The 15,533-nt window shown below is 36.3% G+C and overlaps 2 protein-coding genes across 2 annotated transcripts; both read right to left on the bottom strand.

The window, feature by feature from the left end:
• Positions 1-1,286: 1,286 nt before the first annotated feature.
• On the bottom strand, positions 1,287-2,228 carry LOC130884447 (taste receptor type 2 member 102-like). Its single transcript, XM_057785554.1, has one exon. The coding sequence runs from the start codon at positions 2,217-2,219 to the stop codon at positions 1,287-1,289; it is 933 nt and encodes a 310-aa protein (XP_057641537.1). The 5' UTR covers positions 2,220-2,228.
• An 11,642-nt stretch (positions 2,229-13,870) lies between these two features.
• On the bottom strand, positions 13,871-14,800 carry LOC130888655 (taste receptor type 2 member 124-like). Its single transcript, XM_057791905.1, has one exon. It carries the CDS (start codon positions 14,798-14,800, stop codon positions 13,871-13,873), a length of 930 nt encoding a protein of 309 aa, XP_057647888.1.
• Between the last annotated feature and the right edge of the window lie 733 nt (positions 14,801-15,533).

Raw genomic sequence — 15,533 nt, 5'->3', positions numbered from 1 at the left:
TTTCTTGTTTGTTTGCAGAGTGACTTTAAAGTGAATTGCCACAGCCCTATTGATAAAAGTTTATATTCTATCTCTGTCTCTCTCTCTCTCTCTCTCTCTCTCTCTCATTCTGTATGTGTGTGTGTGTGTGTGTGTGTTTGTATGTGTGTGTGTGTATCATGCACATGTCTGTACAGGTAACTCTGGGAAAGTTATGATTACTGTGGTTGGCGAAATGGAAAGGTAGAAAAAGGAAAACATGGTGGCTAATATGATCAAGTGTCATATGCCTTGTTTTTATGAAACATAACATTTTGTATAGTGAATATACACAAATAAAAGAGAAAAATAATAGAAGTAAATTAAATGTTACAAAAAACAACTAGAGAATGCAATGTTAATCTTTGAAAATATAAAACTTTTAAGTTTTATAACTTAGAAAAGAACTTGACTAAAATGAATTAATGAATGGAGTTTTAAGAAATGGCCATCAGAGATGACCCAACTGATAATGTATTTAACATTCAACTATAAGGACCTGAGTTCAGATCCCAATAATATCTGGAAAAGCTGGATCAGGTATCATGTGTTCTTATTTTCTGTACTGCAATCATAAATTGAGAGTCTATTAATAATCAAAATTCTAAATAAATAAAGATATATATTATATTTTGCTAAATATTATGACTTACTCTTTACTTAAAAACCCATGTAGTAAGATAAGCATTTATATACACATACAGTGTAATTAAAAAGAAAAGTCATAATTTTATATGGTAGTTAACTATATTAGCCTCTTTAGTTACTGCTCATAAACTGTCATTATCAGTAAAATTTTAAAAAATAAAAAGTTTCCTATTTCAGTACTAAATAACTGGTATAGATATCCTTCATTCACCAAGTAAGAATGGGTTCATGGTATAATCAAGTGATCCCATCAAATGCCCAACATAATGAAGAGTTTAAAATTGGTCACTAAGAGCCTATATTAGAGTTTTGTAGTTAGAATATAAGTAGGTAATTGTGTATTTACATTTTTAAAAATTAGTTCTTAATAGTATTAAATGAAGGTTACATCTATTAATAATTTCTTCAAAGAATTTCAAAACATCAATAATACATATTGTACATATAAATAGTATTAACCGTGTATACTTAATGTTTTTGGGTAAAAGAAAATGATATACATTTTTGAAAATTTATAACATAATGCAAGAAGCTGAAGAGAGGAATAAAATTTCCTCGAACTACCTCCTCATAGATTTTTTTGTTATCTAGAACACATGACTGTATGTTGTCTGGATGCGTTAGGCAGTTGGTATATTCTTTTCTTTCAGCCTACATCGAAGACGCCTCAGTATCAAAAGAGAATTTTGCTTTAACTTAGAGTTTCCTAGAACCAGGATTAATGAGTGGGTTGAAGGATACATGAGTCCAGTTATCATACAAATAATGTGAACTAGTTTACTGTGATGTTTCTCAGCAATCCATGCTGTCAGAAGGGACAGAATGTAAGTAGCATAGAGCAGGAGGAAGGAGACTATAATTTTCATGGCATTTGTGTGTGCCTTGGTATTGGAATCTTTGTGTCCTCTGGCACTGAGCTGCATATTCTGTCGATGTTTCCACAAAGAGAAGATTAACAGGAGAAAAGAGATCAAAGCCAGTGAGAATGGTGTTACAGAGAACAGAGTCATGTTGAATAACATCAGCTCTGAAAACAAGGAAAGTCCCATAACCATGGAATTCACAGTACTATTTCTTCCATATTGATGGATCTTCTCTTCAAGAGTGATGCTCGTTTTGATCAGATTTGCAAGCAAGAAGGCCAAGCTTCCAAGCAGTACCATCACAATCAGTTGTTTAAGTCTCCATTTCAAGTAGTGAAAGATCTTCCAGGAGAAATTAGCAACTCTGAGTAAATAAAAGATGCCAAGGGCTGTGGCAAGCCAGAGACTGAAGTGACTAGAAAGCATCCAGCTAAAATAAAGAATTTTTAATTCTGTTCCAATCACAAATAATGCTGCATCACATATAGTGTTGAACCAAATACATATTTCCCAGATTAGAGTAATTCTTGAAATCGCCAATGTAAGAAGGATTTTATCCATTAAGGAAAGCTTTTGTTTAGTGATGCAGTCCAAGAAGTTTGACAGCACTATGAACCCATTGCTCAGATTCCCAAAAATGAACTCCGCAACTATTATTATAGTGGCAAAGCTATGCAGAACAGGTTCCATGCTCAGAGAAAGCTTTGTGTCTAATAGCACTATCATGTGCTGGCCAAGTGCCCCATGGATGATCCAAATGTGAGATTAAATTCTTTCTTCCCTTTGTTCCAGATTCTTCTGTATTCTCTGACCATACAACAAGCTGAACATTTCCTGATTGACATTTAATCGGCACATTTTCTTGTGACTTTTTTTCAACAATTCTTGCTAGAGTCCTTGCTAATATGTTTGTCCACACATGGGCTGAAATGTTCAGCAGATGATTTAAAAAAGAAAACAAATTCAAATTTGCTGATATGCAAATCAAGATATATTCTGTTTTGCATTTTCATCATGTTTTAGATTAAGGGAATTTGGTTGGGCTCCTTGAGATCTAAGGTGATTGGTTATATTGCCACTGAATACTTAGGGGAAACTCAGAGATGAGTTTGCATTGTTTCATAAGAATTCAGTTTTCCCCAGAGTTCAGGCTTCATCCTTCTAACACTGAGAGTAGAAGATGGAAACAAAAAAAGAAAGAATGATTCATGTGAAAAATCATTACCACTCTGTTGTTTCTCTCTCTCTCTCTCATCAGCAAAATGCAGAAAATGTACAGACTTAGAAAAATGACTAATTTGATATTTGTGTCAACAAAATACTTGCAATACTACTTTACCTTGACTACAAATAAGTATACCTTTACTGTTTTATGAGAAAATATTTTATCTCATAAATCCATGATTTCTGATTTTAAAAGGTCTGTATTTTATTAGTCATATATAGTTGATCAGGTGATTTTCAGAGCATGAAGATATTTACCACTTCTAAAATTAGATCATCTTTGCTATCTCTTTTCCATGGTCTTATTCATATACATCAAGGAATTTAAAATCCAGGTACAGAAGAGCTAGTTATTTGGAGTTGTGGAGATAGCAGGGTAGAATGAATATACATATCTAAATGGATCATGAATATCAACCTCCTACTACTCAAAGTTCAGGAAACTTCACTAAAGAAGGATGGATGAGGAGAAAACTGTGAGATGGCAATATCTGGACATGATATGGATGTTGTATTCATCAACTCACAGTAGCTGTAGTGGCCTGTACAAGATTTGTACGAGATCAGGCCTGTCAAAATTTCAGCAGATGTGGGAGAGCAACCTGAAGTCCCATCTATACTGAAAGAGTTTTGAAAGTTGATGTCCATCCCAGTAGGTAGAATCAGTTTCCTTTGGAGACGTGGGCTTTAGAAGATTATCCATGCCTTATCAGACTACAATCTATTCATTTGGATATGGGTACCTCTAATTGGGTATTGGGAATTATTAATAATAAAATTATATAAGTAGAATATTAAATTTGCAAGGAAATAGTATGGACTAATATGATTTGTAGTAATAGGAGTGGCAGGTTATGTTCCTGGCACCTGGCCGCTCGCACGGCTAGCTTTATACGAAATAATTACACGGAAACTATATTGTTTTAAACACTGCCTGGCCCATTAGTTCCAGCCTCTTATTGGCTAGCTCTTACATATTGATCTAATCCATTTCTAATATTCTGTGTAGTACCACGAGCTGGCTTAACAGGAAAGATCTTAACCTGCATCTGTCTGGAGTGGGAGAATCATGGCGAATGCCTGACTCGGCTTCTTTCTCCCAACATTCTGTTCTGTATACTCCACCTATCTAAATTCTACCCTATCAGAGGGCCAAGCAGTTTCTTTATTAATTAACCAATGAAAGCAACAGAGAGAAAGATGACCCTCCTCCATCATTTCCCATTTTTCTGTTTAAACAAAAAAGAAAGGCTTTCATTTTAACATAGTAAAATTACATATAACAAAAGAGTTATAAAGCAAGAATTACAGTTACAATATTTATATCTATTTTATCTTTTATCATAAAAATGGAAAACTATAACTATAACTAACCATTCTTCAACTCCATCAAAGACTCCAGAAGGATATAATATTACCTAAGTAAACAAGAAATCCAAAACTCTAGAGATGACAGACACATCTCGCTGCCTGTACAGTCACCCAAAGTTCCTCTGTACCATTGGGGCATTTGTCTTCGGCCTTCAAGCCCATAGTTTCCAGCAGATTCTTCCATGAAGCAGGAAATTTCAAAGACAGTTCAGTCACTATCTGCTGTGTCCTGCAGAATGTCTGGCAGACTCTTTCATGAGTCAGGAACCTCGAAAGACCATCTCACCTTTAGGCAAGTTCAGCAGTCCTCTCTCTGCGGGTTCTCTGTGTCCAGTTCATGCATCAGTCCAGGCAAGAGCAGTTTCTTGCCCAAATGGCTATCAAACTACATAAGGAGCCTTTTCAATGCCCATCGTCCTCTTGAAGTAGCTGGTGTTGCCAGGAGCAGACGTGTCTCATTGTCATGAAAAGCCCTAAGTTATTAAAACATTTAAATGCCATATTCTGTAGTCTTTGAAAGATATGAAGAATGCCTATCTAACTGAAATATGTCTCTATATATCTAGAAAATCTAACTAACATGACTACAAGCTTTACTATTATCGATGATTATCCATTAGCAACCTATATTTCCTATTATACATTACATTTTAAATGAACTACAAAATCACAATACCTTAATCAAGATCAGAAATACATATACATATAACAAAATTGACCTTAAAATCCACACCAATGCAAATTATTCATATCTCTATCATATCCCCCTTTAAATGTAAAAGAACATTTATAAACAATATTTGGGAACATGGGTGCAGTTTTTTTTTCTCCAAACTGCTTCCTGCTGAATTGGGGCGCTGTTATTCAGGTCTTTTATGGGATAACCTGTCTGCTAGTTTCATCTCAGTTGGCAGTTGAGCGAAGCAATTTTTTGAAGGTGTTCACAGCAACCTTTCAGGAGGGCATGGTCTATCATACCATATTGGGATAGAAGAAATCCACAGGGTCTCATCCTCTGTGAAAACAAAAGAACACCCTTTCCAAAGCATCATATCCTTAGATTCAAATCCTGAAGTCATAATACCCTTATATCCATTCTGGTTCTGCTTGGCAGCTCTCTGTACTTAGCTCCTTTACAGTCAAAAATTTTAAAGAAAACACAATGTACATAATCCAGACTCTCTGTGAATTTTCCATTTTTACATGACTTATTTTTCTTTATTTCTCTTCATCTATAACTATCTGTACTCTGTCTTTTTAAAGACTTTACCTTTTTTTAAAACCATTAACTTTATTCTCTATATTCTTTTTCTTCTCTCTCTCAAGCCTACGTACATTCATCCAACACTGTGATCCATTTATAGATCTTCTATGTCTGAAATTTGTTCTATTGTGAATCTGTAATTTTTTTACTATCCAGGAGCATTTCTTAAAATGTTAAGCACTTCTTAAAAACTTAAGTTGCACCATATAGGGGTAATACGGTACAGCCTGTGTCCTGCCCAGTCTAAACATTAACTGTGCTTTTATTATGGTAATTACGGTAGTTCCTGCCTGAGGTCAGCACAGTTCAGTATGGTGGAGCTGAGCTGCTCCTGCCTCAGAGCCATTTGGTGTCCCTGAGCCACATACAGTTCCAGGCACACAGCAGTCCACATTGCCATCAAGCAAGCCGTAGCACTTTACTCCAAATGATCCATTCAAAGACTCTGTCTCCCGCAGGAGCCAGACAGAGATCACAATGGCGGCACAGCCCAGAAAGCCAACATTTTAAAACAGCCAGTTTTTTCCTGCTGCTGAGTCAGGAAAGTTTCTTTGCAGCAAGCCACCCACAAACAGCAAAAAAACTGTCTTAAATTCTCTCTCTCTCCTTTTTAAGCCCTCTCAGGTTTTACATGGAGTTCATTACCACGCTGGGTGCCACTCTGTTGTTATAAAGGCGGCGGGGGTTGCATCCCCAGCACCCAGCTGCCCGCATGGCTAGCTTATGCCCCGAAATAATTACATGGAAACTATATTCTTTTAAACACTGCCTGGCCCATTAGTTCCAGCCTCTTATTGGCTAGCTCTTACATATTGGCTAGCTCTAACCCATTTCTAATATTCTGTGTAGCACCACGAGCTGGCTTGCCAGGAAAGATCTTAACCTGCATCTGTCTGGAGTGGGAGGATCATGGCGACTGCCTGACTCGGCTTCTTTCTCCCAACATTCTGTTCTATATACTCCACCTATCTAAATTCTACCCTATCAAAGGGCCAAGCAGTTTCTTTATTAATTAACCAATGAAAGCAACAGATAGAAAGATGACCTCCTCCATCAATGACTGGTATACAGAGTATAAATGTATGACACTTTCAAAAAATAAAAAATGTTTTAAATAAATAAAATAACTTGAAAGATTCTATAAAATTGGTTTATACATGCATAGTGTTATATATTTAAAATTTAGATTTATTTATTTTAATATATAGGTATAGATGTTTTGCCTGAGTGTACATATGTATACCACAAGAATGCCTATTGCCTAAAGCAGTCAAAAGCTGTCAATGGATTGTCTGGAATTGCAGTTACAGTGGTTATGCCCCCACAATGTAGAACTGGGAATTGAACCTGGGTCCTCTGCAAGGGCAGCAAGTATTTTTATCTGCTGAATCCCTATTCCAGTATATTGATTTTATTTCTTTGTTAGAGGTTCAGTCACTGACCTGTGCGTTCTGTATAAACTCTCCACCATGGAACTGCACCAGCATCACTCTCTGTGTATTCCTACAGTTCAACACAGCTTTTTGCTGGCAGGGTGCCGCAGAGAAATTTTCCTGACTCAGCAGCCTCAGCAGGAAAAAAGCTGTGCTATTTTAAAACGCGGCTTCCAAGGCCCTGCCACTGGTGCAAACTCTGGCTATGGTGCATTTCTGGGCCCGGACACTTGTGCCCACTCAGGGTCGGGAATAAAGTAGTTAAGACCATTTCAATGGCTCACCACTCCCCACCTGCACCTTCAGGCGGCCAGATCAAGTTTACTAGACATGCACAAATGGGAGAGCATGGCCGATTCCCTCCACCATACACAGAGATGTTTCCAGGCTGTTCAGTCGTCTACAGATTTTTTTGTAACTCAGATAAAAAGCTTGTTCTCAGAGTTAAAGTGCTGAATGTGGGTCCTACCTGGAGATGAAAAAAAAAGCCGCACAGTTTTAAAATGCCGGCTTTCTGAGCTATGCTCCTAGCATGACCTCTGTCTCTTGTAGGAGACAGAGAATTTGGATGAGGTTTTGTGAGTAAAGTACTAAGGCTTGCTTAATGGCAATGTGGACTGCTATGTGCCTGGAACTGTGCTCAGCTCATGGGCATCAAATGGCTGAGGCAGGAGCAGCTCCGGCTCCGCTCTGCCGTGCTAAACTGTGTTGATCTCAGGCATGATCTATCCTAATTGCCATAATAAGAGTGCAGTTAAGACTTAGACTGGGCAGGAAACAGGTGGTACCATATTACCCCATGTGGTGCAAGCTAAACTTTTTAAGAAGCGCTTAACATTTTAAGAAGTACTCCTGGACAGTAAAGAATTACAGATTCACAGTAGAACAGATTCAGACATAAAAAACCTCTAAATGGGTCATAATGTTAAATAGACAAACGAAAGCTTGGGAGAGAGAAGAGAAAGAATATAGAGAATAAAGTTAATGCTTTAAAACTGGGTAAAGTCTTTAAAGAGACAGAGTACAGATAGTTATAGATTAAAAGAAATAAATAAAAATAAGCCATGTAAAAATTGAAAATTCACAGAGAGTTTGGATTCTGTATATTGTATTTTCTTTCAATTTTTTTTGACTGTGAAGGAGCTAAATACAGAGAGACATTTAATTGTGTGGTCTGTTAAGTTAATCTAACATGTGTATTATAAAGCTATCTTGACTTCAGAATTTGGATCTAAGAATATGATGCTTTGGAAAAGAGGGTCTTCTTTTGTTTTCACAAAGGATGAGACCTTGTGGATTGCTTCTATCCCAATATGGTATGATAGACCATGCCCTCCTTAGAGATTGCTGTGAACACCCTCAAAAAATTACTTCACTCCATTGCCGACTGAAATGAACCTGACACACAGGATACATCATTAAAGAAATGATTAACAGTGCCCCTATTCAACAGGAAGAAGTTTGGAGAGAAATAACTACGTCCATATTCCTACATATAGTTTATAAATGTTCTTTTACACTTAAAGGGGGATATAATATAAATATGAATAATTTACATTGGTATAAATTTTGCCTAATTGATAGAAATTTAAAGTCAATTTTATTATATGTATATGTATTTATGATCTTGATTAAGGTACTGTGATTATGTAGTTCATTTAAAAATGTAATGTATAGTTAGGAAATATACGTTTTTAATGGATAATCATCAATAATAACCAAGCTTGTAGTCATGTTAGTTAGATTTTCTAGGTATAGAGATATATTTCAGTTAGATAGGCATTCTTCATATCTTTCAAAGACTACAGAATATGGCATTTAATGTTTTAATAACTTAGAGCTGTTCATGACAGTGAGACACATCTGCTACTGGCAATACCAATCTACTTCAAGAGGAAGATGGGCATTGAAGAAGCTCCTTATAGAGTCTGATAGACATTTGGGCGAGAAACTGCTCTTGCCTGTACTGTTGCATAAACTGGGCACAAAGAACCTGCAGAGAGAGGACTGCTGAACTTGCCTAAAAGTAAGATGGTTTTTCAGGGTTCCTGCTTCATGAAGGAGTCTACAAGACATTCTGAAGGACACAAAAGAAAGTGACTGAACTGTCTTTGGAATTTTCTGCTTCATGGAAATGTCTGCTGGATACTATGGGCCTGTAGGCTGAAGATGGATGTCCCAACGGTACAGAGGAACTTTGGGTGACTGTACAGGCAACGAGATGTCTCTGTCATTTCTAGAGTTTTGGAAGTTGCTTACTTCTTGTTTACTTAAGTAATATTATATCCTTCTGGAGTCTATGATGGAGTTGAAGAATGGTTAGTTATAGTTATAGTTTTCCTTTGTTATGATAAAAAATAAAATAGATATAAATATTGTAACTGTAATTCTTGCTTATAACTGTTTTGTTATATGTAATTTTACTATGTTAAAGTTAAAGCCTTCCTTAAAAAAAAAAAAAAAAAAAAAAAAACAGAAAAAAGGGGAAATGATGTAGGAAGGTCTTTTTTCTACGTGTTGCTTAAAAAACAGAAAAAAAGGGAAAATGGTGTAAGAAGGTCTTTTTTCTATGTGTTGCTTTCATTGGTCAATTAATAAAGAAACTGCTTGGTCTGATAGGTCAGAACATAGGTAGGTGGGGTAGACAGAACTGAATGCTGGAAGAAAGAAAGCAGAGTTAGGCAGATGCCATTGAAGCTCCAGCCCAACATTGAAGTAGGTTAGCATCTTCCTGGTAAGCTATGACTCCATGGTGACATACACATTATAAGAAATGGGTTGAATCAGTATGTAAGACCTAGCCAATAAGAGGTTAGATCTAATGGGCCAGGCAGTGTTTAAATGAATACTGTTTTCAAGTAATTATTTCGGGTAAAGCTAGCCGGATGGAAGAACGCAGCCCACTGCTCCTTCTACACCTGCAGGAAGTAGCCAGACTTGAACTGGCACCCTTATACCCACAGAGTATGGGATGTTTGGTTGAAAGTGTCACCTCAGCTGCTGACATGCATATGCCCAAAGAGTATGGAATGTTTGGATTAAGGCTTCACCTCAGCCCCTGGCATCAATATATCCAAAATGTCTAGAATGTTTGGGTGGAAAGAACGAGCTGCAGGCTGTATTCCTGCCACCCAGCTCCCAGTTGCCTGGCTAGCTTATGCCCTGAAATAATTACACAGAAACTGTATTCTTTTAAACACTGTTTGACCCATTAGTTCTAGCCTCTTAATGGCTAATTCTCACATCTAGGTTAACCCATTTCTCTTAATATGTGTAGCACCAGTCTTACCGGGAAAGATTCAGCATGTCTGACTTGGCAGCTTGCTCCATCGCATCTGACCTGGAGAGGAGAGGCATGGCGTCTGCCTTACTTCCTCTTCCTTCCAGCATTCTGTTCTGTTTTCTCCACCCACCTATGTTCTAACCTATCAGGCCAAGCAGTTTCTTTATTAATTAACTAATGACCTTCTTCCATCAGGAAAGTCCCATCACAAGCTCTTCCTGTGGGAGTTGCCTCAGTCCAGATTCCACCCCCAAGAAAGCCCACCAAACAGTGACCCCTCTTCAGTGATGTTCATGATCACTCCCATAGGGTATTTAAACTGCTCCCCAGAGAACAAGCATGTAGATTTCTGGTCTTCCTTCCCCATCTTCTCTCTGAGGGCCTATGAGGGCACCTGGGAGCACTGGCATCCATTAAACCTGGGCTTTTTCTTTTTTAAAAAAATCAGTTTTATATGTTCTGATTTTGATTATTGCATTAGTGGAGAGGTTTATTGGGTTGTAAAAACTTTTCATCAACATACACCCTTCTATGACCACAGGTGTTATGGTTCCCATCACACAGTGCTGAGGCTAGCACTTCGACATTCCAGGGCCATCCATGCACCAACAAGCAGTCAGGCAAGTTACATAGCCACTCAGGATCCTCAGGCCTTATGTGACATAAATTCAACATGGTCATCACCTATGCATGACCCAGCTAAGTTAGGCCCTGTGTGCATACACGAGGTAGCTTTTAAAAGCTGGACATGTCCACTCCATTTTCTCCCTGAAACTTTCTCAGGCCTTTATGCACATGTCTTTCTTTTTAATAAACTCTTCTTATGGGTTTTGTTGTGTGTTTTGTGATCTGTTCTGGCTCGCACCCGGTAATTTCAGCAGGACAATTCAACAAACCATATAAGCAGATATAGCACAATTCTTTAAGACAAATGAGAATGTGAGGTTTTGATTTTGAAGCAAGTGTCTAATATAATAATTTGATCAGCATTTTGTTCAGTGTTTACTATATGTGGTGCTGAAACATTGAATTAGTAATAATAAATTATAGGACCTATAACTAAAATACATAATAATTGTAATGTATAATTAAATAAAATGTATAATATAAAATAATTATAACATATTAGTAAAACATTGAATCAATATTTGAATCCTTCTTTAACAGCAATCAAAAAAATGATACTTAACTGATTATAAACAAAATAAGAAGAGTAAACAGTTATTAAACTGTCACGAGGAATACAACATATTTAATAACTTTCTCATACCACAGGAAAACATTACATTTGGATGATATCAGTAGTATTTTGATTGCATTTATTTTAATTAAGCTGAGAAAAAATGAATCAGAATACTGTATGTTTAGGAAAAATATGAGCAATTCCAGAAACACAAAAATCTTATGGTTTTGGAAGCGTTTATTTCTTTCTCAAAATCAAATAGCGTATCAGAAACAAATTAAAACTTAGCCAAATTAATACAATCATCTTTATAATGTGGCTAACAATCCTATATTGAGAATGATTGAATTAAATTTATAGATGAAGATCCACCTATAAATGATTGCAGTCAATATCAAGGATAATGATTTGCCTGTTGGCATGCAAAGTTAGAAGGAATCAAATGAACACATTGCACTTCATAAAGACTGAAACTTCAGGAAGAACAATAGCAGCAAATATAACTCCTTTATGTGCCTTTTAGTAAATTAAAATGAAGATTAGACCTGAAGAATCTCTGACCTAGTATAGTTAATACCAATAAATTTTATTTATAATGGTCAATGACTGGAAACCATTTATAGGTCATCAGAAGGTAGAGTGGCTTATCTTCAATGTACTATCCATTACAGTTCTGGAATACCACTTACCAGGACCACCCGGGAACCACAATAATATAATCATAGAAAATTTTTTATTTTGTTTTAGTCATTGTATGCTAATAATACTCATTTTAAATTGCTTCGTTTAATTTACACATTTATGCAGATGTACAACATAGTTCAGTAGAAAGGCCATAGTTTTATATTATTATATTATTATTAATTATGTTAGTCTTTTTTCATTTGCTGAAAGCAGCCAACATGTTGAAAGTAACTGTGAGAAAAACAAATATCCACCATTAATGTTGGAAGTAACATAAGGATAAGGGTTTTTAAGTTTTTTTAAATTCTTCTCTCATACAATTCCAACCTCTGTTTTCTCTCCCTCTGTTCCTCCCAATACCTACCCCCTACTAACATGTCCCCTCTCCTCCATATTCTCTCCTCCTCTGTTTCCCTTCAGAAAAGAGCAGCTCTCCCAGAGATATCAGCTGAACAAAGCATAACAAGCTACAATTAGATTAGACACAAACCCTTTTATCAGTCTGGATGAGGCAAACCAGTTGGAGGAAAAAAGTCCCAAGAGCAAGCAAACCGGTCAGGGATACCTCCTCTCCTACTATTAGGGGTTCTACAAAAACATCAAGCAGCAACCAAAACATATTTCCACAGACCAATACAGGCTCCATGATTTCCATGTTTGCAATTTGCAGGGCTACTCTGGGTCAATGAAGTAGGATCAGTAAAGTAACTACTATAATTTTAAAACCCTGAGGTAAGATTGATAAATGAAAATGTTTAACTTTAACACAGTATTTCCATACTTATAAATCATTTTATATACTGTAATTATGAGCAAAAGTAATAAGCCAAAACTTCTCTATTTCAGTTCTAAATAACTTCAATCAAAATCCTTAATTCAAGTAAATATAGTTTCATGATCTAATAAAATAATTACATCAAGTGCCTCCCCCAATATATAATATAAAATGGGTCACTTGTAGCCAACAAGTTTGATTTTCAAAAGTAGAATATAAATAACTAATTGTAGCTGTTTCTAATTGGTAAGGGTAACTGTTCATGATTTCCTCTAAAAGGTTATAAATTGTATATAATACAAAAATGTTCATCATAAATATTTAACATTTTTAGGTAAGAAGAAATTGTGTATACACTTTGAAAAAAGACTGCAGTGATCTTCATGGTGTTAGAAAAAAGGAATACAATACTTTTGAACTGTGGGCTGAAATAAAACTTTCTTCATAAATTTATTTTAATCAAGACATTTTGTTACAGCAACAGGAAAGGTAAATAAAATGAGTAAATAAATTCTACTATTTTGAGTATAGCATATATACTATTACAGCCTATATACTTGCTGAATAGGAGCTACATGCTTTAAAATAAGATGCATTTATAGCAACCAAAACCAAGAATACATAACGTAGATTCATAATCAGATGCCTGTTACCAAGTATTTCCATCAAGCTGATTTAGTTTGTTACCATTATTACTCACTTCTTTTTAGGATATATTTGTCTCTACGCAAAATGGTTATAGTGGAGCTTTTGTGATTTGCATAAAATTCCAGGGACTCTTGTCAAATATAATGCAAATAATTTTATGAAAGGAGATCTTGCACAATTTGAACATGTTGAACTGAATTTGTAGCCCTTGTTGTCCTGAAAACCATACTGGCCTTGAACTCAGAGATCTACCTTCCTTCTGAGTGGTGGAATTAAAGGAGTTCTGGGTAAAATAGCATACTATTACTTCTGTTTTGATTTAATTGAAATTAAGCATTAAAATATTTATGTTTTCTGTTCCTGAGTCAATGATATAGGCTTACAATAATAAATTTTATGGCAAAGGAAAAAAGTTCTTGAACTACTTGCTCATAGATTTGTTTTTTCTCTACAACAAAACATGTTGTTTAGATGCCTCATGTAGTTGGGATTTTCTGTTCTTTCAGCCTACATCCCAGATGCCTCAGTATCAAAAGAGAAGTCTGCATTAATTTAGCATTTCCTAGAATGAGGATTAATGAATGGGCTGAAGGATACATGAGTCCAGTTATCATGCAAATAATTTGAACCAGTTCACTCTGATGTTTCTCAGCAATCCATGCTGTCAGAAGGGACAGAATGTAAGTAGCATAGAGCAGGAGGAAGGAGACTATAATTTTCATGGCATTTGTGTGTGCCTTGGTGTTGGGGTCTCCTTGTCCTCTGGCATTGAGCTGCATTTTCTGTCGATGTTTCCACAAAGAAAAGATTAACAGGAGAAAAGAGATCAAAGCCAATGAAAATGGTGTTAGAGAGAACATAGCTGTGTTGAATAAGAACAGCTCGGAAAATAGTGCAAACTCTGTCTCCATGGAATTCACAGTTGTGTTTCCTCCATATTGATGGAATCTCTCTTCAAGAGTGATGCTCGTTTTTATCAGACTTGCAAGCAAGAAGGCCAAGCTTCCGAGCAGTACCCCCACAATCAGTTGTTTAAGTCTGCATTTCAAGTAGTGAAAGATCTGCCAGGAGAAATTAGCTATTCTGAGTAAATAAAAGATGCTAAGGGCCGTGGCAAGCCAGAGATTGAAGTGGCCAGAGAGTATAGGGCAGAACATAGCTATTTTTAATTCTTCTTTGGTAATAAATGAAATGGATTGAGTTTTAACCCAAATAAATAGTACTTCCCAGATGAGAGTAATTCTGGAAATGGCCAAGATAATGAGGATTTGATCAATTGGAGAAAGCTCTCCTTTATTGACCCAGTCAATGCAGATTTTCACCATTATCAATCCATTGCTCAAATTCCCCAAAATGAACTCTGGAACTACTACAGTAGTGGAGATGCTGTGCAGGACAGGTTCCATGTTGAAACACAGAAAACTCAAAGTCTATCATGTGCTGATAAATGTCTGACATATGGTTCAATGTGCAGCTAAATTCTTCCTCCTCTTTGTCCTGCTCTTTCTCCAGTCTCCTATTTTAAAGCAAGGCAGGCATCTCCCATTTGGCATTGAATTTGCACATATTCATGTTAGGTATTTTTCTGCAGTTCTCCGATGAGTCCTAACTAATGTTTTTATATGTTTGCCGTGGACTATAATATTCAGCAGATGATGTGGAAACCAAGCTCACATTTGCTGATATGCAAATTAAGAAATACTCTTTTGCATCTTTTGCGTCTTTGGCATTTTTCAGATTTAGGAAATTTGGTTGTGACAACTTGAGTTCTAAAGTACAATGTTTCAAAAGTCTGATTCAGCAAATATAAAATTGAAAGGAGGTTGTGTACTCAAGAGTCTTTTAAGCCACCAAAGATGCAAAAGACGTGTGGTACAGGTCTGTGTTTTTCAACAAAACTTGAGATTCCAGTGGAACTCAGTCTCCATTTTTTCCACTCTGAGAGCAGAAACTTGCTTCAAACAATGAAAGAGATATTCATTTTAAAGAATCAACTTTTCTCTGCCAGAAGAAAAGAAGAAATCAGGCCGGGCGGTGGTGGCGCACGCCTTTAATCCCAGCACTCAGGAGGCAGAGGCAGGCGGAGCTCTGTGAGTTCGAGACCAGATCATATTAATAAAATATTTTAAATATTGCCTT

Source organism: Chionomys nivalis, chromosome 1, assembly GCF_950005125.1.
Source record: "Chionomys nivalis chromosome 1, mChiNiv1.1, whole genome shotgun sequence".
Lineage (NCBI taxonomy): Eukaryota > Metazoa > Chordata > Mammalia > Rodentia > Cricetidae > Chionomys > Chionomys nivalis.
The sequence above is the reverse complement of the archived record's forward strand: the minus strand, read 5'-3'. Positions and strand labels throughout refer to the sequence as shown.